We start from the raw sequence: 26,629 nt of genomic DNA on the forward strand, positions 1-26,629 counted from the left end.
TGTAGGAGCAGGGCCAACATTGTGTCACTCTATATACTGCTTGCTCTATGGCACACACAGGCAGCATAGGGCAGACCAAGCATGGCACACACAGGAAGGATAGGGCAGATAGAGTATGGCACACACAGGCAGCATAGGGCAGACAGAGCATGGGACTCACAGGCAGCATAGGGCAGACAGAGCATGGCACACACAGGCAGCATATGGCAGACAGAGTATGGCACACACAGGTGGGGTAGGGCAGGCAGAGTACTGCCTGTGTGTGCCATACTCTGCCTGCCCTATGCTGCCTGTGTGTGCCATACTCTGCCTGCCTTATGCTGCCTGTGGGAGGTGAACCTGGCAGGGGTTTGTTCTGGGAGTGTGTTGGAAATTATATGGTACCTAAGGTGTGTAATTATGTTCTGGGGGTTGCTGTGCTATCCACAGGGTGGGAGAAGGCATATGGATTTAAGGATGTGTCTTAATATGACATAATATATCCTTTTACATATGAATGATGGTTGATATCCCTGCAGTGAGCACCAAGCATTTGGGGTTTTACTTGCGCTACCACCATTAAAGGAGAAGCAAAGTCATTTTGGCATTCTACTGCCAATAGCTTAGCCACATTATTGCCACCTAGAACACTATATTTATTCAGCAGAAAGATTTACCATACCTGAGTAAACAGCTCTAGAAGCTTTCTCTGTTTGCTTAAGACAGCAGCTGCCATTTTAAAGAATAAGTAAACCTTTTTTTTCCATCAGTAAAATTACTCTAAACAGCCTCCAGAATTACCTACCTTTGTCCCAGCATTGAGAGTGACCTGGATCCTTAGTTAGAAGTTGAATTCTCCTGCTCTTTTCCTTTGCTACGTTGTGCAGAGCGAAGCCCCGCCCCCACTTCCTGTTCAGGTCTCTCATCAAAAAAAAAACCCGCTAATGCACAGACTGGCTCCTGCTGCCTCCAGGCATGCCCAGAGGCTCTCCAGGTCGACTAGAGTAGTCGAATTGAAGAGAGAACTGAACAGATCAGATCACACATTCCTAAGAGAGGGGGGAGGGAGTTCTTGGCATTCTTGTGGGAGGGGGGAGCTGGAGCACCAGGGATGAAGGATATTTATAAGAGAGGAGAACATGTTTACATGAAGGAACAAGAAATCCTGTGTTTCTTTTGATAGAGGACTCAGTGCAGCTTTTCTATGAGTGCTTATGCATTAGCTGTATGAGGCTCATGGGTATAATAAGACTTCTACTTAAAATGTGATTCTGTAACAGGGCAATAGTTATCTAAGCTAAGCACAATGAAGAGTGGATATAGGTTCACAAAAATTGTAATTGGCCCCAACATGTAAGGACACTGAAGGAAAATGCACCTAAGACATTAATGTTGCATGTCTATTTCATGAGAGAAACTGCAATGTTCTTTCTTTAAATATTTAGGTAATCTCTATTATATCCTTGTTTAATATGAAACAAAGAAAATAACCAAAGCATGCTTAAGAGCACGTCCCTGTAACAAAGTGTTTTTAACTCATTATTTACAATAAATTCAGTTTATTAGAACCATTTTGTAAGCTTCTTCTGATCAGACTATCCCTTTAAAGAAATGTATAAGGGTGTGCACTCAATAACAATAGTTGTAGTTTATTGAAGTGCTACTTCTTCAATGTCATCTTCTAAAGAATCAAGAGCTTTCACTGACTGGTTTCCTGTCATATATTGTGAGTTGTGCCTTGTAGGCTTTACATTTTTGCCATCTCCAGAAAAAAAATAATTTTTTATTTTGACATCGCCGCCTTTTTCCAATGGAAAAATACTTTTGGACTCATTTTTGGCAATGGAGTCACTGCTTTTAGGACGAACTGGGGCATTGGAATCATTGCCAAAAAGTTGCTCCATTAAGTTTGATTTTTTATCTGTATGCATATTGAATTTGGAGTGGTTTATAATGTCCGGTTCTTCTAAAATTTCAGTCTTTAGCACTGGCCCACCTGACCTAGTTTTAGCAAAGGATGGAGCATAGCTTCCAAATGAAACATCGTTAACATTATTAAATCTTTTTTCATTTGTAACTTTTGGCTCATTTGCCGCTAAAGAAGCTTCTCGTCCCCCCTGAACAGGAATTCCACTAAACAGATTCTGAGTTGGCTCTGTGAACTTGTAGATTTTATGTTTTGTTTCTTTTGTTTCATGTTTTAGTGATGAATCTGAAAGCAAAGTTTGTGTATGGGACTTAAGGGAATCAAAGTGCATTGTATTTTCACTTTCTTTATCAATTTCATTCATTTTCGCAAGCAACAGTTCCTTTTTAAGTCTTTCATCTTCAGCACCCTGTATATTTTGTTTTCCAATTTTGTCTTGATAAAAGTTTTCTCTTCTCTTTCTTTCCAGTTCTTCCTTTTCCCATTCTAAATAATATACATGAAAAAAGGATAATGATAAATAGCCTAAAAACCATATGCATATAACTATGAAATACAGATGTAAGTCTGTAAGGTGATGAGTTTTTGTGCCTTTTTGGTGTAGTTATGGTACAATTATTATTTATCCCAATGACCCACAGCACTAACACACAGCTGTTATATTATTTTACCTTCACGCATCTTTTTCGCTTTCTCTTCTAATATCCTTTGTTCTTCTTGTCTCTGCTGCTTTTGTTCTTCTTCCCTTTTTCTTTCTTCCAGCTCTTTATGTTTCCTAAGTTTCTCTGCTTCTTCTCTGAGCTGCTTTTCATAATCTTTCTGTTTCTTTGCAAAAAACAAAACAAAACACATACAATGAATCCCAGCTTAATTTTTAGTGCTTAATTTAAAAATATAAAATGGCTAAAAATATTACTCAGGTGCTTACTTTTGTAAACAAACTCTTTGCTAATAAATATGCGGTACTAAGGTCACTATAGATGTCACTACACATGTAAATGATAATGCCATTCTACTGAAAATGAGAAACTTATTATATCACCCAGGAGTTAAATAACCTATATAACATCCCAGATTGTTTGGATGAGTTATAATTTCATTAATTTATTGTAGGAGGCACAGTATGGAATTCATAATATTGAAGAGCACCAAAAGTGATTCAATTAAAATTGCTTTCATTCACATTATAGGGTAATTTATAGCAATCTGCACAGCAATGTATCACGCTTCTATTGCTAATGCGGCATAGAAAGCACAATCTGAACATCATATCAAGCAGAGAATGTTACCAGTATGGATTTGCAGATGTTACTGGACTATATCACTCAGAATGCTTGGTAGAGATGGGAGGATAGAGAAGAGACATTTTTTCATATCAGTCATTACCATTTGTAGTAGTTCATGTTGCTTTTCCTTCACATCTTCACCTGGAATGGCAGGTGTTGGGTGTGACAGAGAGGATATTTCCACTAATGAAATATGTGCAGTGGTTTGAACACCAGTGCTTATGGTGTTTCTTGCCTCTGCGGGAAAAATATGCATTAGTGTACATTTGGCCACTACCATGCTCTCATACTTTTTGTTTAGATTGCAAGAAAACTTTATGTACAGATACTTTATGTTTATCCTTGAAAGAGCATTCAATTTTAGGCACAAATGTCTAGTGATTTATTAAAAGATTGAATTTAAAAAAGCATGAATGAATTAAAAAGAGGTTTAAAAAACGAAAAGAACAGGAAAACCTTGAATTTTTAGGTTTTTCATAAGAATTTTTGTTAACTTACAAATAAAAAAACCCAGAAAACCTCTAAAACCACAAATAAATATTGCTACAATTTGCCTAGGACAGCTCTCTTTGACTTCTACATGATGTCGACAGCTTTTAGATGTGTTTTTTTTTACATTTTTTTACGTTTTTACATTTACTGTTTTTCGTGATTTTAACACATAATAAATAGTGAAAAATTTGTGTTTTTTTTTACATAAAAAACATAATATTTTACTGTCCAAATCAACTTCAATGAAAGCACAAAAGTTGATGTTAAAGTAAATATTTTACCATTTTTTTTAGCCGATGTGCTAGTTCTGGGTATAAGTTTCCACATCCTCTACAATTGTGGTAAATAACTTAAGGGCCCCAGAGAAGTTCAAAATAATCAGGTTTATATTTTCAGAGCACAATTTTTAGAAAAGAAAACAGGAGAATAGTTTGGATTACCTTTCCATCTAGGGTTGATTTCTGCATCCTTCTTTGGTGATGGTTTTGACAGGCGGTAAGCATATATATTTTTTACATCAAGTTCACGCTCTTTTTCCTGAATGAAAAATACACTTTGAAAAATATTGGCTGTGGCTTTCAATAAGTACAAAACACATCTTTAACAAAAAAAAATCACTCCTGCTAATGAACATATGGGGGGTGATTTTTTTTTTTTTCGATTTAAGTTTTCTGCGCTTAAAAACCGCGAATCAGAGTTATGGTTCAAAAACTCAAATGTCTGGTATTTATCAAATGCAAAAATCCTGAAAACTCGTATGTAAAAATTCACCATGTAAAAGCTTCTGAGTTTCTATAAAATGTTAATGGGAATTGTCATAGCAAAGTCAAGCCGTATTATAAAACTCGAATTTTTTGAGCTTTTCGAGTTCGTAAATTCGAAAAATTCAAGATATTCAAGTTTTTTATTGGAACGAGTTTTCCTCATTAATAGATAAGCGACCATTCGATATGCAAGTTTTTAAATTTAGAAAGACAAACTCAAATTCACAAATTTGAAAATAAGCCCCATATTGTCAAATGAAGTCTTGCAAGTGGCATTATATTTTCCACCACCAACATACAAGGAATGTTACTATGAAGGAAAAAGACAGAATGACTGAGGTGCACAGGCAGTATACCATGTACAATAGGACACCAACTGATAAGAATTTTTAAAAATATTTTTAAAAATGTATTTTTAAAAATGTATTTATTTAAGTTTATGGGGTTTTTTACAATAGTTGTGGGGGGGGGGGGCTATACAATACAAGTGAGGCCAGCTAGCTTTTAGTTACACCAGTGATGACTAAACCTAGATGCAATACAGGGAAAATAATTAATACTAATATGTTTTTGTTATGTTATATGAAGGATATAATAAAAATAAGTTCTCCCTCCTTTTGACACTAAACTGTAAAAATAATTTTAAGATTAAGAGCACTATAAAGTCTGTGTAATTTTTGTTGATTTTTTTATTAAAAGATCGAAATATAAAAAAACTCATGAACAAATAAAAACATGGAAGATTGTTACCTTTGACTTCTACATGACCTCACCAGCTTTTAGATGGTAAAGTTTTGTATTACTGGTTTTCGTGGTTTTTATGCTTAATAAATGACAATTTTTTGTGTTTTTGAGTAATTAGTAAAATACACGAGCACTAAAAAGTGAAAACGAAAAAAATCTGAACGTTAATAAATCTGGCCCATATTGTCTTCTGTGTTTTGTTAGAAAGATCTATATATACTCTACCCGACTGGCAGAAAGATTTTCCTGAATAAGAATAATACGAGTAAAGAATCTTTTTAAAATATAAAACCATTTGGTAATTGTCTTTCCATGTTTGTTCAACATCATATAATATAATATTTATAAAACAATATTTTAAATATAGAGTAGTGTTACTGCAATAATATTTCAAGTTCATTGAAATGTTAACTTGCCTTTAACTTATAAGTAAGCTTTTGGAGTTCCTCTAGGAGCATTTTATTCTCCTCCTGTGCATTTTGGATTTTCTTCTTTTCTACCATTAACTGACGTTGAAAACTGTTCTGAGTGATCTCAAGTTTCTTTTCCAGGTCCTACACAGCATATATATACATAGCACAGCAAATATTAGCCACAAGATGAAGTCTATAGCTTAAAGTAAGACAAGCATTTAAAGGAGAAGGAAAGGCTAAGTCACTTGGGGGTGCCAAAATGTTAGGCACCCCCAAGTGACTTAAATCGCTTACCTTGTAACCCAGACTGGTGCCCCTGGGCGAAATCCCTGGGCCGGCATATGCGCATTAGAGTGAAAAGCCGACTTTCTTGTTAAAGGTTGTCTTTTCACTCTACTGCACATGCGCAAGCGCGCCAACACGGTAGAAGGAAGCACTTGCAGCTACCCCGGGCTGGAGCTGTTCTCTCTTAACAGGGGCACCAGCCTGGGGTACAAGTTAAGCGATTAAATTCACTTGGGGGTGCCTAACATCCTTTAAAATATTAGACAAGATTCAGATACATATACAGATCAATGAGAAATAGATAATCTTGCTACTATGTCTCCTGACCTCACAAAAAACATTTAAATAAATCTCTCTTCAGCCATTCCCTGAAGGGAATCCTTGTACACTGCAGCTTCATTCGGCATGGGGGACAATTAACTGTTGTTCTAAATTCACTGGGTTGGGAGGAAATGTTTCTGGAGGTGGTCTTCAACCACATGCACATTTTCTATACGTTCTGGGTTGTTAAAGATTCCATACAGCATGGTTTCTGGTTGGCTCCTCAACAACCTGTGACATAAAGTTGTCATGCAACAAGTTTATAAACGTGTTCCCATTTACTGCCCTGGCAGTTAGAGACATTTATTCCAATGGGTATTACTAAGCACTTACACTTGATTTCTGATGCAAATTGTAAAAGTAAATTATTTTACATGCTAGAATAAAAATACATTGTTAAATAGGAAAAAGTGTAGTATTTTTAACCATTGGTAAGTATTTTATTACATAACTAATATTTTATTTACTAAAATCTACCATTACAATACAGTTGAATCAAATACTCAAAAGACTAGCTGTACTTTATTAACCAAGTTCAGTCGCAGCCAGGGCACTACATGGATTTCCTCCAAGTTTTCTGGTTTCCTTCTACACTCCAAAACTATACTTGCAAGTTGACAAAATTGACTAAAGTGTTGACAAAATTGAGTATAGTGTGTTTAAATGTGATAGGGACCTTAGACTGTAAGCTTGGGTAAAGTCTGATGTAGACAATGTATAATCTCTGTAACAGCTCTGCGGAAATGTGTTGACAATAAATCACTATATAAATAACAGGAAGTAAATAAATAATTTCTTTTGTGGGAGAGAGAGTTCTTCAAAGAAAGTCATGGTAGGTGCAGGTAGCACCTCCCATATTCACTGGTCTTTCTCCAAATAGTAAATCAAGAATAAGAAACAAAGCAAAATGCAAAGCATTAAACAAAAAGGGAAAATTAGCATGTTACCATAGTATGGCCTTAGATACAATACATAGTGAAAACATAGCTTTATCTTGAGTAAAAAAAAAGTGTAAAAGAACAAGTCTCTATGTCAGTTATCTTTGAACTGTGGCTTTTCATTCCTGAGTTAGAACATGCAGTATACAAAAAGCACAAACCATGATTGGTGTTGCAAGTTGGCAACAGATGAAGAACCACAGGTTAAAGATCAATGTAATTACTATAAAAATAATCAAAATACCTGAACTCTTCTCTCCTGTTCATCTAGCTTGGTTTCTGTAATATCCAGTTTTTTTGCTAATTCTTCACGCTCACCAAGGTGTTGATTTTCAGAGAGTTGTTTCAGCTTCTTCACAGTGCTGTTTGCCCTATAAAGTTCATCTTCTGCTTCTTTTAGTCTCTTTTCTGTATTCCTTTCCCTCTCCTGAGATTTCCTTAAGTGCTCTTTGAGTGCTCGGGTCTCATTGTTGTGCCGGGATATTAGCTGGGAGATCTCACTCTCTGTATCCTCAAACCTGTTTAATGCCTTCTCCTGCCTAAACTGCAGTTTTTTTAGGATTTTGTTTTCTTTTTGATGCTGTTCTAGTTTGATCTGGAGCTCTCTTATTTCATTACGTAGTTCATTTATTTTCAATAGCCGTGCTGACAAGACTCTTTTAGTAACCAAAGCTATATCCTTTGGAGGAGATTCCTTGTTAAGGCTTTGCGAGCGGAAACCCCACTTTGCTCCTCCTTTACGTGATGGAAACTTGGATCCAACTTTGTTTGAGGCTATAATAGACAAAAAAGTTAACATTGTTCTGTTTCTCATGTCTAATGTCTAATCGGACCAGTCCCTGGATCAACTTGTACTAAGAGCTATCTCCCATAACCGTGTATTCCCTCACTTGCTAAGAATCCATCCAGCCCCTTCTTAAAGCTATATAATGTATCAGCCAGTACGACTGATTCGGGGAGGGAATTCCACAACTTCACAGCTCTCACTGTAAAAAATCCTTTCCGAATATTTAAATGGAACCTCCCTTCTTCTAAACGGAGTGGGTGCCCTCGTGTCCGTTGGAAGGACCTACTGGTAAATAAAACATTAGAGAGGTTATTATATGATCCCCTTATATATTTATACATAGTTATCATGTCACCTCTTAAGCGCCTCTTCTCTAGTGTAAACAGACCCAACTTGGCCAGTCTTTCTTCATAACTGAGACTTTCCATACCCTTTACCAGCTTAGTTGCCCTTCTCTTGACCCTCTCTAACTCAATAATGTCCCGTTTGAGCACTGGAGACCAAAACTGAACAGCATATTCTAGATGGGGCCTTACCAGTGCTCTGTAAAGGGGAAGAATAACCCCCTCCTCCCGTGAATCTATACCCCTTTTAATACAGCTCAAAACCTTGTTTGCCCTTGCAGCTGCTGCCTGGCATTGCTTGCTACAGCCAAGTTTATTATCTACAAGGACTCCAAGGTCCTTCTCCATTATGGATTTGCCTAGTGCAGTCCCATTAAGGGTATACGGGGCTTGCATATTTTTACATCCCAGGTGGATGACCTTACATTTATCCACATTAAATCTCATCTGCCACTTAGCTGCCCAGATTGCCAGTTGGTCAAGATCCTGCTGCAGGGATGTCACATCCTGGATAGAATTGACTGGGCTGCAGAGTTTTGTGTCATCTGCAAACACTGATACATTACTCATAATACCCTCCCCTAAGTCATTTATGAACAAATTAAACAAAAGTGGACCCAGTACAGAACCCTGAGGGACCCCACTGAGAACCTTACTCCAAGTAGAGAATGTGCCATTAACAACCACCCTCTGTACCCGATCCTGTAGCCAGTTTTCTATCCATGTGCAAATGACTTCACTAAGACCAATAGACCTTAGCTTAGAAAACAGTCGTTTGTGGGGAACGGTATCAAATGCTTTGGCAAAATCCAAATAGATTATATCTACTAGATTATATCTACATAAGTATTTGAACACCTGAGAAAATCAGTGTTAATATTTGGTACAGAAGCCTTTGTTTGCAATTACAGAGGTCAAACGTTTCCTGTAGTTCTTGACCAGGTTTGCACACACTTCAACAAGGATTTTGGCCCACTCCTCCACACAGATCTCCTCTAGATCTGTCAGGTTTCAGGGCTGTCGCTGAGCAACACAGAGTTTCACCTCCCTCCAAATATTTTCTATTGGATTTAGGTCTGGAGACTGGCTAGGCCACTCCAGAACCTTGATATGCCTCTTACGGAGCCACTCCTTGGTTATCCTGGCTGTGTGCTTCGGGTCATTGTCATGTTGGAAGACCCAGCCACGACCCATCTTCAATACTCTGACTGAGGGAAGGAGGTTGTTGCTCAAAATCTCACAATACATGGCCCCATTCATCCTCTCCTTAATACAGTGCAGTCGTCCTGTCCCCTTTGCAGAAAAGCACCCCCAAAGCATGATGTGACCACCCCTGTGCTTCACAGTAGGGAGGGTGTTCTTGGGATGCAACTCATCCTTATTTTTCCTCCAAACACGGCGGTTGACCAAAAAGTTCTACTTTGGTCTCATCTGACCACATGACTTTCTTCCATGCCTCCTCTGGATAATCCAGATGGTCATTGGCAAACTTCAGACAGGCCTGGACATGTCATGACTTGAGCAGGGGAACCTTTCTTGCAATGCATGATTTGAAACCATGATGGCGCAGTGTTCTACCGACAGTGACCTTTGAAACTGTGGTCCCAGCTCTCTTCATGTCATTGACCAGCACCTCCCTGGTTCTGGGCTGATTCCTTACCTTTCTTATCATCTGTGATACCCCACGAGGTGAGATCTTGCATGGAGCCCCAGTCCTAGGGAGACTGAGAGTCGTCTTTAGCCTCTTCCATTTTCTAACAATTGCTCCAACAGTTGATCTATTTTCACCAAGCTGCTTGGCAATTGCCCTGTAGCCTATTCCAGCCTTGTGTCTCTGGTGTCTTTTGACAGCTCTTTGGTCTTGCCCATGGTAGTAGTAGGAGTCTGATTGACTGTGGGGCGGAACGGTGTCTTTAAGAGCTCAGACAGGTGCTACTAATTTAGATTAATGAGTGGAGTAGAGGTGGACATTTTTAAGGCAGAGTAACAGGTCTTTGAGAGCCAGAATTCTTGCTGATAGCCAGGTGTTCAAATACTTATGTGCAGCAGTGCAATACATTCTTTAAAAATCATACAATGTGATTTCCTGATTTTTTTTTTAAATGCTGTCTCTCACAGTGGGAATGCACCTACAATGTGAATTTCAGACCTCTCCATAATTTCTAAGTGGGAGAACTTGCAAAATCGCAGGGTGTTCAAATATGTTCCTCACTGTAGCTCATGCCACCTCTTTTAGCAAGTGTGGACCAAAAGAGAAAGGACATGTGGTGCCTTCCCCTTTTTATAAACTAGGAAATCCTGTTACTGAACTGCTAGGAGTGCACTTTAACCCAATAAATAGAAAACCTCCCCCTCCCAACTGTAAATCAGGACCAGCTCTTAGCTGTCTATAACCCTCTGAGGAAATATCAGAAATAAAGGTTGGCAAAACCTTAACCACACTACAGTTTTTTTGCATGCTTTGCTGGCCTTTTAAAAAAGTTTCACGTGACCCAGCTAACCTAAATGCATCAAATACTAATCTTAATTAGCAAATTAGTTAAGTTAGCAAACCATAATGGTTTTGCTTTGGTACCACATTTCTTGCTAACAGTTGGCATAAACATAGTAATGTTTACCAGAACAATCAGAACAATTAAAAGGCAGCTGTATTGTGTAAGGTCCATTAAACTCTCTGTATTCTGGCTGTGGTTCAATGTCACATCCACCAAGCCACTGGTTACCCACCCACAAGATGGGGATTGGCAAATGTAAATTGTAGAATTCTGCTGATTCCCCAGAGCAGCCTGGAATAACAGCCAGTGGAAGAAGACTGGCTGGCTGGTTCTAGTAAAGTTTTTGGGGAAGCAGCACAAAAGACAGCTTTTAAAAGTACAATGAATGTTACTAAATACATGTAGCTTAGTACAGGTATAGGACCTGTTATCCAGAATGCTCAGGACCAAGGGTATTCCAGATAAGGGGTCTTTCCATAATTTGGATCTCCATACCTTAAGTCTACTAAAAAATCAATAAAACATTAATTAAACCCAACAGGATTGTTCTGCATCCAAAAAGGGTTTGTTATATATTAGTTGGGATCAATTACAAGGTACTGTTTTATTACTACAGAGAAAAAGGAAATCAGTTTTCCTTGATTAAAATGGAGCCTATGGGAGACGGGCTTTCCGTAATTCGGAGCTTTCTGGTTAGCAGGTTTCCGGATAAGGGGTCTGATACCTGTATTGGGCAAGTATTGGGCATATTCTGCAGATGCACTTACCAGCAGCTCAACAATCTAAGTTACCAAAAAGCTCTGAGGGAAAACACAGGCGCAAATAAATGTCTTTAACCCTTTAAGTGCCAGCCGAATTCGTCATTTCAGTTCCCCCCAGTGCCAGACGTTTTGTGAACATTCTGTGCTCTCTCAATGTAGGGGCTTTTACTGGGGGCAGGGTTAAGTTTAGGTAGGCAAACTATATATTGTTTTTTTCAGGAGAACCTGAGCTTTCCAAATCTACCTGAGTTTTTGTGTATTTCCACTTCTGGAACAAGATTTAGAGCTTGAAATACAAAAAAAAAAAGAAAAAATGCTATTTTTCATGATATAAGGATTTCTACCAGAAACATTTTATTTTATGGACAAAAATTCAACTGATTTGGAAAGCCTCATGTCTCCCGAACGTGCCAATACCTGATATGTATAGTTTTATTGAGATTTCTGACTTCTATAGATCAAAAACTCCCAGCAGTAAATTACTAAATTTTCAAAGCATTACAGCAGAATACGGCACACTTTACATTCCAAAGCCAAAAATCCTGGAACATTAGGTTTACCCCAGGAAACCATACATTTTTGAAAACTACACATTCTGACGAATCCGAAATGGGTAACTATGTCTTCCAACTCCTAAGTACCAAACGGCAATGCTTTACTGAATTTAGCATTTTCTATAAAAAAATTATGAAAATTCTAAAAAATCACCTCAAATCTTCCATTTTCAAGCACCTTATCTCCCACATAACATTAGGTACGAAGAAAACACACCCTAAATATGAAAGCCAGGGGTCCACTGAACAGTTTGATGCCCATTGTGCATAGGATCACCAATGTATCTGGAATTTAGAGACCCCAAAAGGAAGTTAGTACATACAAATTGCCCAGGAGATCTCTTTAGCTACTGAAAATTCAACACATTTACTGCATTTTCTGTGGGGTAAAAACACAAAAAAATACATTGACCCCCCAAAATCATATATTTTTGGAAAGTACACATTCGGACGAATTCAAAATTGGTACCCATGTCTTTCTACTCCAAACAACTGAGTCGCAATTCTTTCCCAAAATTGCCAGTTTTGATGAAATACCTAAAAATCACATCAAATCTTCCACTTTCAAGCACCTTATCTCCCACATAACATTAGGTACCAAAAGAACACACCCTAAATATGAAAGCCAAGGGTCCGCTGAACAGTTTGATGCCCATTGTGCATAGGAACACCAATGTATCTGGCATTTAGAGACCCCATAAGGAAGGTAGTGCATACAAATTGCCCAGGAGATCTCTTTAGCTACTGAAAATTCAACACGTTTACTACATTTTCTGTGGGGTAAAAACACAAAAAAAATACATTGACCCCCCAAAACCATATATTTTTGGAAAGTACACATTCGGGCGAATTCAAAATTTGTACCCATGTCTTTCTACTCCAAACTACAGAGTCGCAGTGCTTTCCCAAAATTGCTAGTTTTGGTGAAATACCTGAAAAACACATCAAATCTTCCACTTTCAAGCACCTTATCTCCCACATAACATTAGCTACCAAGAAAACACACCTGAAATATGAAAGCCTAGGGTCCGCTGAACAGTTTGATGCCCATTGTGCATAGGATCAGCACTGTATCTGGCATTTAGAGACCCCATAAGGACGTCAGTGCATAGAGATTGCCCCAGAGGTCTCTTTAGCTACTGAAAATTCAACACGTTTACTGCATTTTCTGTGGGGTAAAAACACAAAAAAATACATTGACCCCCCAAAACCATATATTTTTGGAAAGTACACATTTGGGCGAATTCAAAATTGGTACCCATGTCTTTCTACTCCAAACTACAGAGTCGCAGTGCTTTCCCAAAATTGCTAGTTGTGGTGAAATACCTGAAAATCACATCAAATCTTCCACTTTCAAGCACCATATCTCCCACATAACATTAGGTACCAAGAAAACACACCCTAAATATGAAAGCCAAGGGTCCGCTGAACAGTTTGATGCCCATTGTGCATAGGATCAGCACTGTATCTGGCATTTAGAGACCCCATAAGGATGTCAGTGCATAGAGATTGCCCCAGAGGTCTCTTTAGCTACTGAAAATTCAACACGTTTACTGCATTTTCTATGGGGTAAAAACACAAAAAAATACATTGACCCCCCAAAAGCATATATTTTTGGAAAGTACACATTCGGGCGAATTCAAAATTGGTACCCATGTCTTTCTACTCCAAACTACAGAGTCGCGGTGCTTTCCCAAAATTGCTAGTTTTGGTGAAATACCTGAAAAACACATCAAATCTTCCACTTTCAAGCACCTTATCTCCCACATAATATTAGCTACCAAGAAAACACACCCGAAATATGAAAGCCTAGGGTCCGCTGAACAGTTTGATGCCCATTGTGCATAGGATCAGCACTGTATCTGGCATTTAGAGACCCCATAAGGACGTCAGTGCATAGAGATTGCCCCAGAGGTCTCTTTAGCTACTGAAAATTCAACACGTTTACTGCATTTTCTGTGGGGTAAAAACACAAAAAAATACATTGACCCCCCAAAACCATATATTTTTGGAAAGTACACATTCGGGCGAATTCAAAATTGGTACCCATGTCTTTCTACTCCAAACTACAGAGTCGCGGTGCTTTCCCAAAATTGCTAGTTTTGGTGAAATACCTGAAAAACACATCAAATCTTCCACTTTCAAGCACCTTATCTCCCACATAACATTAGGTACCAAGAAAACACACCCGAAATATGAAAGCCTAGGGTCCGCTGAACAGTTTGATGCCCATTGTGCATAGGATCAGCACTGTATCTGGCATTTAGAGACCCCATAAGGACGTCAGTGCATAGAGATTGCCCCAGAGGTCTCTTTAGCTACTGAAAATTCAACACGTTTACTGCATTTTCTGTGGGGTAAAAACACAAAAAAATACATTGACCCCCCAAAACCATATATTTTTGGAAAGTACACATTCGGGCGAATTCAAAATTGGTACCCATGTCTTTCTACTCCAAACTACAGAGTCGCGGTGCTTTCCCAAAATTGCTAGTTTTGGTGAAATACCTGAAAAACACATCAAATCTTCCACTTTCAAGCACCTTATCTCCCACATAACATTAGCTACCAAGAAAACACACCCTAAATATGAAAGCCAAGGGTCCGCTGAACAGTTTGATGCCCATTGTGCATAGGATCAGCACTGTATCTGGCATTTAGAGACCCCCATAAGGACGTCAGTGCATAGAGATTGCCCCAGAGGTCTCTTTAGCTACTGAAAATTCAACACGTTAACTGCATTTTCTGTGGGGTAAAAACACAAAAAATACATTGACCCCCCAAAACCATATATTTTTGGAAAGTACACATTCGGGCAAATTCAAAATTGGTACCCATGTCTTTCTACTCCAAACTACAGAGTCGCAGTGCTTTCCCAAAATTGCTAGTTTTGGTGAAATACCTGAAAAACACATCAAATCTTCCACTTTCAAGCACCTTATCTCCCACATAACATTAGGTACCAAGAAAACACACCCTAAATATGAAAGCCAAGGGTCCGCTGAACAGTTTGATGCCCATTGTGCATAGGATCAGCACTGTATCTGGCATTTAGAGACCCCATAAGGACGTCAGTGCATAGAGATTGCCCCAGAGGTCTCTTTAGCTACTGAAAATTCAACACGTTAACTGCATTTTCTGTGGGGTAAAAACACAAAAAAATACATTGACCCCCCAAAACCATATATTTTTGGAAAGTACACATTCGGGCGAATTCAAAATTGGTACCCATGTCTTTCTACTCCAAACTACAGAGTCGCAGTGCTTTCCCTAAATTGCTAATTTTGGTGAAATACCTGAAAATCACATCAAATCTTCCACTTTCAAGCACCATATCTCCCACATAACATTAGGTACCAAGAAAACACACCCTAAATATGAAAACCAAGGGTCCGCTGAACAGTTTGATGCCCATTGTGCATAGGATCACCGATGTATCTGGCATTTAGAGACCCCAAAAGGAAGTTAGTGCATACAAAGTGTATACACTGCAGCTACCGGCATGTGCATTATGCGGCATAAGACCCCCTAACAGTAAGGAGACCCTAGAAAACTATACATTTTCCGAAAGTACACAATCTGACAAAACAAAAATGGGTAAATACATCTTTCTACTGCAAACTACCAAACTACAAAGCTATGCTAAACAGAACGATTTTTTTGACATTACTGAAAATTGTCACAAAGCTTGCATTTTACCCCATTATGTACCCCCACATTTTGTACCGTATCAACATGAAACATTCTAAATATGAACACCAGGGGTCTACTGAACAGTTTGATGCCCTATATGCATAGATTTACCAAACTATGTGGGGTACAGGGGCACCCAAGTAAAAATAGTGCATATGAATTTTCACATAAGATGCTTCGGCTCATGCAGTTTTTGCACCCGGTATGTGTATTATGTGCCATACGACCACCTAACAGTAAGGAGACCCTAGAAAACCATATATTTTCCGAAAGTACACATTCTGACAAAACAAAAATGGGTAAATACATCTTTCTACTACAAACTACCAAACTACAAAGCTATGCTAAACAGAACGGTTTTTATGACATTTCTGAAAATTGTCACAAAGCTTGCATTTTACCCTATTATGTACCCCCACATTTTGTACCGTATCAACATAAAACATTCTAAATATGAACGCCAGGGGTCTACTGAATAGTTTGATGCCCTATATGCATAGATTTACCAAACTATGTGGGGTACAGGGGCACCCAAGTAAAAATAGTGCATATGAATTTTCACATAAGATGCTTCGGCTCATGCAGTTTTTGCACCCGGTATGTGTATTATGTGCCATACGACCACCTAACAGTAAGGAGACCCTAGAAAACCATATATTTTCCGAAAGTACACATTCTGACAAAACAAAAATGGGTAAAAACATCTTTCTACTACAAACTACCAAACTACAAAGCTATGCTAAACAGAACGGTTTTTATGACATTTCTGAAAATTGTCACAAAGCTTGCATTTTACCCCATTATTTACCCCCACATTTTGTACCGTATCAACATAAAACATTCTAAATATGAACGCCAGGGGTCTACTGAACAGTTTGATGCCCGATATGCATAGATTTACCAAACTATGTGGGGTACAGGGGCACCCAAGTAAAAATAGTGCATGTGAATTTTCACATAAGATGCTTCGGCTCATGCAGTTTTTGCACCCGGTATGTGTATTATGTGCCATACGACCACCTAACAGTAAGGAGACCCTAGAAAACCATATATTTTCCGAAAGTACACATTCTGACAAAACAAAAATGGGTAAAAACATCTTTCTACTACAAACTACCAAACTACAAAGCTATGCTAAACAGAACGGTTTTTATGACATTTCTGAAAATTGTCACAAAGCTTGCATTTTACCCCATTATTTACCCCCACATTTTGTACCGTATCAACATAAAACATTCTAAATATGAACGCCAGGGGTCTACTGAACAGTTTGATGCCCTATATGCATAGATTTACCAAACTATGTGGGGTACAGGGGCGCCCAAGTAAAAATAGTGCATATGAATTTTCACATAAGATGCTTCGGCTCATGCAGTTTTTGCACCCGGTATGTGTATTATGTGCCATACGACCACCTAACAGTAAGGAGACCCTAGAAAACCATATATTTTCCGAAAGTACACATTCTGACAAAACAAAAATGGGTAAATACATCTTTCTACTACAAACTACCAAACTACAAAGCTATGCTAAACAGAACGGTTTTTATGACATTTCTGAAAATTGTCACAAAGCTTGCATTTTACCCCATTATGTACCCCCACATTTTGTACCGTATCAACATAAAACATTCTAAATATGAACGCCAGGGGTCTACTGAATAGTTTGATGCCCTATATGCATAGATTTACCAAACTGTGTGGGGTACAGGGGCACCCAAGTAAAAATAGTGCATATGAATTTTCACATAAGATGCTTCGGCTCATGCAGTTTTTGCACCCGGTATGTGTATTATGTGCCATACGACCACCTAACAGTAAGGAGAACCTAGAAAACAATATCTTTTCCGAAAGTACACATTCTGACAAAACAAAAATGGGTAAATACATCTTTCTACTACAAACTACCAAACTACAAAGCTATGCTAAACAGAACGGTTTTTATGACATTTCTGAAAATTGTCACAAAGCTTGCATTTTACCCCATTATGTACCCCCACATTTTGTACCGTATCAACATAAAACATTCTAAATATGAACGCCAGGGGTCTACTGAACAGTTTGATGCCCTATATGCATAGATTTACCAAACTATGTGGGGTACAGGGGCACCCAAGTAAAAATAGTGCATATGAATTTTCACATAAGATGCTTCGGCTCATGCAGTTTTTGCACCCGGTATGTGTATTATGTGCCATACGACCACCTAACAGTAAGGAGACCCTAGAAAACCATATATTTTCCGAAAGTACACATTCTGACAAAACAAAAATGGGTAAATACATCTTTCTACTACAAACTACCAAATTACAAAGCTATGCTAAACAGAACTGTTTTTGTGACATTTCTGAAAATCGTCACAAAGCTTGCATGTTGCCCCATTATGTACCCCACATTTAGTAACGTACCAACATAAAACACTCTAAGTATGAACGCCACTAGTCTACTGAACAGTTTGATGCCCGATATGAATAGATTTACCAAACTATGTGGGGTACAGAGGATGCCAAATTGAAATACAGCAGACAAAATGTCCATGTGCAAAGACAAGTAACAAAGAACAATGTAAAAAGCAATACAATTGATAAAGATAAAAAAATCACTAAAATCATTTTTTTTTTTTTGCCTAATAATATCTGCGGGCAGAATAACAGTTTGAGTATTTTGGCTAGAGCAAATAAGTTTTACAGACAAAGTCAAGCAAACAACAACTATGCATAACTGAAAATGCTATAAAATGGCTAAACATGCAGTAAAATACCCAAAAATCCACCAAAATCACAGAAAATGTAGTAGAAACACCAAAATAATACACAAAAGGTATTGCGCAGTGCGGTTAGCGAATACACTATCCGCAATGGCAATAAAACATTTTTTTCAGGCAAGAATAAAAACGATGCGATTAGAAAAAAAAAAATAATTATAAAATTACATAAGTGTGTAAGTGTGTGTGTACATGTGTGTAAAATGTGTTTTGTGTGCATGTGTGCAACCAAGTGTGAGTTTTCTCTAAGTGCTGTAAGTGATAAATGTTTGAAAACCTCCCAAAAATGCATGTGTGTGTGTGTAAGTGTGAGTATAAGTGTGTATTAGTGTAATAAATGTGTGATTGTGTGTTTGTGTGTGTATTTGCCACTTACTTGAGGTCTAGGTGAGGATCTGGAGGAGAAAAACGATCTGGCACACCAGCAGCATCAGCTCATGTGAGGGGGCGGGGCAGGAAGCAGGGGGGCCAGAGGGGGAAGCTGCGGAAGGGAGAGGAGCTGCACACAAAGCCACGAGGATGGCAGGTGAGTCCCATGGGGCCCCTGGGCGATCGCTACCCAGGGGCCACTCGTTCCCCACCTCTGACTATTGTCTGGAGGCTGGGGAACGAGTGGGGAGCGAAGGAATGGCTTGAAAAGCCATTCCTCCGCTCCCAAAACCGGAAGTGCAGCAGGACGTAGAATCTACGTTCTGTGGCACTTTGGTCCTTTGATACACAGGACGTAGATTCTACGTCCTGTGGCACTAAAAAGGTTAAGCCCTGGGCATGTGCAATAATGCTTATGTTTGTATGTACAGTGGCTTGCAAAAGTATTCGGCCCCCTTGAACTTTTCCATATTTTGTCACATTACAGCCACAAACATGAATTCCGCGTGGAAGACCAATACAAAGTGGTGTACACGTGAGAAGTGGAACGAAAATCATACATGATTCCAAACATTTTTTACAAATAAATAACTGCAAAGTGGGGTGTGCGTAATTATTCAGCCCCCTTTGGTCTGAGTGCAGTCAGTTGCCCATAGACATTGCCTGATGAGTGCTAATGACTAAATAGAGTGCACCTGTGTGTAATCTAATGTCAGTACAAATACAGCTGCTCTGTGACGGCCTCAGAGGTTGTCTAAGAGAATACTGGGAGCAACAACACCATGAAGTCCAAAGAACACACCAGACAGGTCAGGGATAAAGTTATTGAGAAATTTAAAGCAGGCTTAGGCTACAAAAAGATTTCCAAAGCCTTGAACATCCCACGGAGCACTGTTCAAGCGATCATTCAGAAATGGAAGGAGTATTGCACAACTGTAAACCTACCAAGACAAGGCCGTCCACCTAAACTCACAGGCCGAACAAGGAGAGCGCTGATCAGAAATGCAGCCAAGAGGCCCATGGTGACTCTGGACGAGCTGCAGAGATCTACAGCTCAGGTGGGGGAATCTGTCCATAGGACAACTATTAGTCGTGCACAAAGTTGGCCTTTATGGAAGAGTGGCAAGAAGAAAGCCATTGTTAACAGAAAGCCATTGTTAACAGAAAACCATAAGAAGTCCCCTTTGCAGTTTGCCACAAGCCATGTGGGGGACACAGCAAACATGTGGAAGAAGGTGCTCTGGTCAGATGAGATCAAAACTTTTTGGCCAAAATGCAAAACGCTATGTGTGGCGGAAAACTAACCCTGGACATCACTCTGAACACACCATCCCCACTGTCAAATATGGTGGTGGCAGCATCATGCTCTGGGGGTGCTTCTCTTCAGCAGGGACAGGGAAGCTGGTCAGAGTTGATGGAAAGATGGATGGAACCAAATACAGGGCAATCTTGGAAGAAAACCTCTTGGAGTCTGCAAAAGACTTGAGACTGGGGCGGAGGTTCACCTTCCAGCAGGACAACGACCCTAAACATAAAGCCAGAGCAACAATGGAATGGTTTAAAACAAAACATATCCATGTGTTAGAATGGCCCAGTCAAAGTCCAGATCTAAATCCAATCGAGAATCTGTGGCAAGATCTGAAAACTGCTGTTCACAAACGCTGTCCATCTAATCTGACTGAGCTGGAGCTGTTTTGCAAAGAAGAATCGGCAAGGATTTCAGTCTCTAGATGTGCAAAGCTGGTAGAGACATACCCTAAAAGACTGGCAGCTGTGATTGCAGCAAAAGGTGGTTCTACAAAGTATTGACTCAGGGGGCTGAATAATTAAGCACACCCCACTTTGCAGTTATTTATTTGTAAAAAAATGTTTGGAATCATGTATGATTTTTGTTCCACTTCTCACGTGTACACTTTGTATTGGTCTTTCACGTGGAATTTCAATAAAATTGATTCATGTTTGTGGCTGTAATGTGACAAAATGTGGAAAAGTTCAAGGGGCCGAATACTTTTGCAAGCCACTGTATATCTTTATTTATAAAGTGCTACTTATGTACGCAGTGCTGTACAGTAGAATAAATTAATACAATGCATGCTGCAGATTTTTCCACTCTCCCCAGATTTCATTTTTAAAATCTGCTCACCTTAGCGTAAACAGACCCAAATAAACCCAAAACATCACTGCTGATCTTTTTACCCTGCCTGCCTGATTCACTCCACCAATAGGAAACATTGCATCTGGTTACAGTCACACTGCAATCCCAAAGGTGGCCTGCTTGAAGGTGGCCAGACTATTATATATATATGCCTAATGTGGGTGGTATTGGAGTAATCCAATCATTTCACAATGACGGGAATAGCACCCATTGGAGCAAGGACCAATCAATGAGCTGATGCGGTCCCCAATCCGACAGGAAAATCAAACCTGCCTGATCGATAACTGGCCAATTTTAGGCCAGATATTATTCGGGTAAGCCCGTCAGTGGTACCCATACAGAGGCAAATAAGCTGCCAAATCGGTCTGAATCATCAAGTTAAATCTGCCCCTGTATGCCCACCTTTAGAATGCACATGCACATTAGGTGCAATAGAGGGAAGTGCATTAGAGGGAAACAATGCAAGGTAAGCCACCTGTGATTTAGATGAAAAACTTAACACATTAGCACTGGTAAACAAAACAGAATATAGGTTTTTTTATATGGCATTTCAAAAGAACAGGTCATGGCAATCATTTTGGCTAATTTTTGTGTTCTTAGGTTTGTTCTCTTTAAAGGACATGTAAACCCCACACACAAAAATGTAATCAGTGAACAGCCTCTTTGAAATCTTTCAATACCTGCCACTCTGGATGTCCAGAGGTTAATAGTTAGGCTGCAGTATCCCCTTAATAACTTAGATTTCCTTCTTCTCCTGTAACCCACTTGGTCCCCTCCCTCTGGAATTTGCTTTGATTTCTGGCTTGCCAGACATGCTCAGTTGTTCTAAACTCAGATTACTAAACACAACCCCCCAGTCTAGCAGACAGTAAAAAGATTACATTGCTGGTTCCCATAGAAACTCAGCTCTAGCTGAGAGTGGGCAGACGTCTATTATAATAGCCACTACACAATTTCCTTCTTTGCAGCTCTCTAATCTCTTAGTCAGCAAATTTAGCGTGGGCCACGTGGGACATAACTGTTTAATTAGTTTGCTTTTGATCCTTAGCACGCAGATCAGGTTCAAATGCAAATAGTTATGTCCCATATGCCCCCCCCCCACCCTCAAGTCACTGACTTTCAACAGGTTAGAGAGCTGCAGGAGGAAGTTAAGTTTTGGCTATTGTGTTAGACATCTGCTCACTCCAGCCTTTATAGATTAGATTAATGCCTAACTATATTAAAAACATTTTTTATTTTGCCCAGCCTATTTACCTAGTTTTATTTTTTTATACTGAACTATTCCGTTATAATGCAATAGCAAATACCTATACATCAAAACTATATGTCCCTTTTGAGAATGATTACCTTGATTGTGCAGAGGAGTACTGGATCTCATTTTGTGGCCCAATTTTTTGGCCTGAGAAGACCTAGACATAAAGCTTGGCGAACGGTCAGAGCGATATGTTGTGTTTTCATAATCATCAGAATAGTAAGAATCACTATTTTTATCACCATCTGAGCTTCTATCCTGGTAATCTTCTCTCTTGTTCCTTGTCCTTCCTCGATCCTGGTCTCCCTTCATTTTTTCTGCGTGTGTTCCTTTTTATTATCTATTTGTATGTTGGTAGATTCTAATAAGCATTATGTACTCCTTTCAGTCAGACTTGTGGTCACTTCATACCTAAGGTTTGGGCAAAGTATGAGAAATTTAATTTTCTTTGAATAATGATATTGAGAAGAAATACATTGGATCAGAATGCACCCAAAAAAAAGAATGCTTCACATAACCAGGAGCATCTAATGGTCCATATGATGTGATGGCAATACAGAGTGTTCCATTCCTAGTGAGAATAAATACAGCTAAGCATACAAATATTTAGCCTGATTTACTGAAATAAGCAAAAGCCAGAATATTGTTCTTGGCATCTATCCAAAAAAAGGGGACTTTCCCACATTTTGTGATTGTTTCTTATGGAGTTGAACATTTAGGCTGTAAATGCTCTAATGCTATGGCCAATGCAAATCCTAAATCTAACTGGAGAGCTTGAACGGCAAAGTTAACAACTATAACCCCAGTGTGTGTGGGTGTATAAGGCAACAAAGGTGAGATGTTATTCTAGATGGAATCTGTGATTGCATTTTTTCCTGGTGAAAAGATTCAGTAAAAAATATAAACCTCCCATTGACTTCCAGCTAATCGTATTTAATTTCTTTGTATAATGTAATAAAAAAATGTAATGTAATAAAACAAAATATAAGTGCATACTTTATATGAACAACTATTTATATAACACATTCTGCAGCACTTATCAATTTTAACAAATACTGACTGAAACAGGAGCTAAAGATGGCCTGCTCATTAGAACATACAGGAAAATAGGGTATGAGGCACATAGGGGGGAATTTACAAATGTTGGCAACTACACCGTTTTCAAAATATTGGTCACTATATTGTAAAAATGTTGTAAGCACGAAAAATTCACAGAAGGTATTTTATAGTTTTATGGATTTGTCATAAACCTGCCAAATTTTAGAAAGTGGCATATACACAGTAAAAAACTGTCTTTGTTGCATTGTGAAAATTATGTTTGTGCGCCAAAAAGTGTTCCTATCAACATTTCTTTCCCAATATTTTTATTTTGGCATAAAAGAATGTCTAAAAATGTTGTGGTTATGACTAATTCTTAAAAAGGTTGTACACAATAGCGATGTCCACATTTAACATTTTTTGAAAATTGTCAGCAGAGATGCAAAAAATGATGGAAAATTGGTCTGTGAATAAGTGGACGCACAAACAGCATTATTCTTTACTGACATTTTTTGTCAATTCCCCTATAGAGTTATTTGGATCTCAAAGTAAAAACACTATAGGGCTGATTCACTAAAGTGCGTTCATTTTTATTGCACGTTTTTTTTGCGGTAAAATTGACGCGAAAATTAACGCGAAAATTAACGCGATTAATGCGATTCTCTACAGTATTACCGCATGCGTTAATCTGTGCGCCAAGATAACACTAACGCATGATTCACAAACACTTAGAAGCGCTAAATATCACATTTGTCTGTGCGAAAATTAACACCTACTTGAGGCAGGCGGTAATTATAGAAAAGTACAGTTAATGAGCTTTTGGCAATAAAATATGGACTTTGCAGTGTGATTTATTCAAGTATGTGTTTGCCCTAGAGTGATGCATCCTCCAGTTTGCAGGGAAATGGTCATTTTTAGTACAGTAATTTTCCGAAAGTAATGGCATGTATGGCTAACATGGCGTGCGTTTTTTTGCACGTGGCAAATATTTGTACGTGGTGCGCTGATTAGCACTCGTTCCGTCAAATACCGCACAAAAATAACGCAAGCAGCATCACGCGTAAATTAACGCAAGGATGCTTTTAGTGAATCGTGCGTTAAGACGCGAAAAATTAGACGCAATAAAAATTTTAACGCATGCTATAAATAACGCACGTTTTAACGCACTTTAGTGAATCAGCCCTTATTTTCTCTATATTAATCATTTTGAAAAAAAAAACTCATGCTGGAAAAAGTCACTTGTTTCATGTGAAAAATTTAATTTAATTAAAATTGGAAAATCTAAACTTTTTTTTTCTGAAACTTGAATTTTGAAAATACACTTCCTATTGACTTCTACAGAAAATTATTAGGTTTTAGCTACTGAATTCTTAAATGACAGTTGTTAAAAATATTTGAAATTAAAAAACTCAGATTAAAAAAAAACCCACATTATAGGATAATGTAAACACTATTTCTCAACCACACTTCATAAATGCCAGCAATCTTTAACATATTGTCAAGAATATGGGAGTTGTAGTTCAGCTACATGGGACATGTAATGTAAAATGCAAATTAATCTTCCAATAACAATCCCATTTGATCTGTGTAAGGCTAAGGGGCTGATTTACTTACCCACGAACGGGTCGAATGGAGTCCGATTGCGTTTTTTTCGTAATGATCGGTACTTTGCGATTTTTTCGTATGTTTTGCGATTTTTTCGGATTCTTTGCGAATTTTTCGGATCCAATACGATTTTTGCGTAAAAACGCGAGTTTTCCTATCCATTACGAAAGTTGCGTAAAAAGTTGCGCATTTTGCGTAGCGTTAAAACTTACGCGAAAAGTTGCGCATTTTTCGTAGCGTTAAGTTTTAACGCTACGAAAAATGCGCAACTTTTCGCGTAAGTTTTAACGCTACGAAAAATGCGCAACTTTTTACGCAACTTTCATAATGGATACGAAAAACTCGCGTTTTTACGCAAAAATCGTATTGGTAACGAAAAATTCGTACAGAATCCGAAAAAATCGCAAAACATACGAAAAAGTCGCAAAATGTTCGTTTTCAAGTCGGAACTTTTCCAATTCGGGTCGGATTCGTGGGTTAGTAAATCAGCCCCTAAATGTTCTTTCTATACAATGATCTTTGCACTTTGCCCCTTGCCCAATTTTTTACCAATATTTCCTCACTGCAATTACAATACATATTTATTCACTGGCTTTAAAAGGTGTAGTCACTTCAGTTTTTATTGCTAAAAATTAAGCTGCAGAGCAAATGCTCTGTGCAAACCATGCCCTTAGTCATCCTTGATAAAGGTCTTAATACAGGACTGAAACGATGCAATCACAGTGAGATGGTGGAACACAAGGTGCGGGTTCATTTACCTTGCATATATTTCACTATGGTATTTACAACAGCTGAGAAAATGAACAATGTGTCATTAGCCTTAGAGGGGTATATAGTTAATGAGGAATATATTAATCTATTTAGAGACATATAGTCTGTATATTACAGACTTTCTGTATATATAGTATAAACAGGCATGCTTAGTTCTAAATGGTTGCTATGCAATATAATTGTTGTTGTCGTTTGGACTATAGCTACAATATTTCTTTGGGTGCCACCACAATACTAGAAAATAGTATTTTTTTTTGCAAAACTACAGCTCCCAGAATCCCAGTGATTGTTGCCCATCATTTTTATATAATTAAATACATATAAATACATAAACACACGTGCAAACATTATATAATGTCTAAACAAGATGTTTTCTTCTCAGATATAGAGTAAACATAATAAATACTGAAATCACTACGATTATATAAAATAATGGCTATAATTCTGTCAAATGTAATGTTTGCTTGAAAGCACAGTTTATACAAGAGGTTTTTTTTTTAAAAATTGTGTCCCCTTCTTTATCATTTTTGTTATCCCACTGGGTAAAAATTCTTTGTACAAGTAACTGTACCTGGTCAGTATGCACTGCATTGCTGTTTTGCCCACTTGTGCTGCGTAGTATATAGCATTACCACGATACATTCAAATACATTCAGTGCAGGTTGCCTTTTGAATGAACCAGGGAGCCAGAACTGGCTTCTGAGAGGAACAATTTGGTTGTCTTCCTAGCTCTGTTTGCATAATTAAACCTGAGTGTGGTGTTTTCTGTTGATGCTGCCAGGGCAACAGTTGTTATGTTCTGTGTTAATACCTCGTGAAATGCTTACAGCACTGTTGCAAAAGACTGCCTCTGTTTATGGCAGCTTTTTTGAAGCACGGACATTTAAAATGTA

At 38.4% G+C, this 26,629-nt stretch overlaps 1 protein-coding gene across 1 annotated transcript; it reads right to left on the bottom strand.

The window, feature by feature from the left end:
- Positions 1–1,013: 1,013 nt before the first annotated feature.
- Positions 1,014–26,488, bottom strand: LOC100497171 (lebercilin). The gene is made up of 8 exons (XM_002937222.5): positions 26,308–26,488; positions 22,418–22,733; positions 7,394–7,923; positions 5,609–5,746; positions 4,125–4,221; positions 3,293–3,429; positions 2,578–2,731; positions 1,014–2,392 (listed from the first exon to the last, which is right to left on the bottom strand). Exons 2-8 carry the CDS (start codon positions 22,632–22,634, stop codon positions 1,629–1,631), a joined length of 2,037 nt encoding a protein of 678 aa, XP_002937268.2. The 5' UTR covers positions 22,635–22,733; positions 26,308–26,488; the 3' UTR covers positions 1,014–1,628.
- Positions 26,489–26,629: the final 141 nt, after the last annotated feature.

This window comes from Xenopus tropicalis, chromosome 5, assembly GCF_000004195.4.
Source record: "Xenopus tropicalis strain Nigerian chromosome 5, UCB_Xtro_10.0, whole genome shotgun sequence".
In the NCBI taxonomy this organism is placed as follows: domain Eukaryota; kingdom Metazoa; phylum Chordata; class Amphibia; order Anura; family Pipidae; genus Xenopus; species Xenopus tropicalis.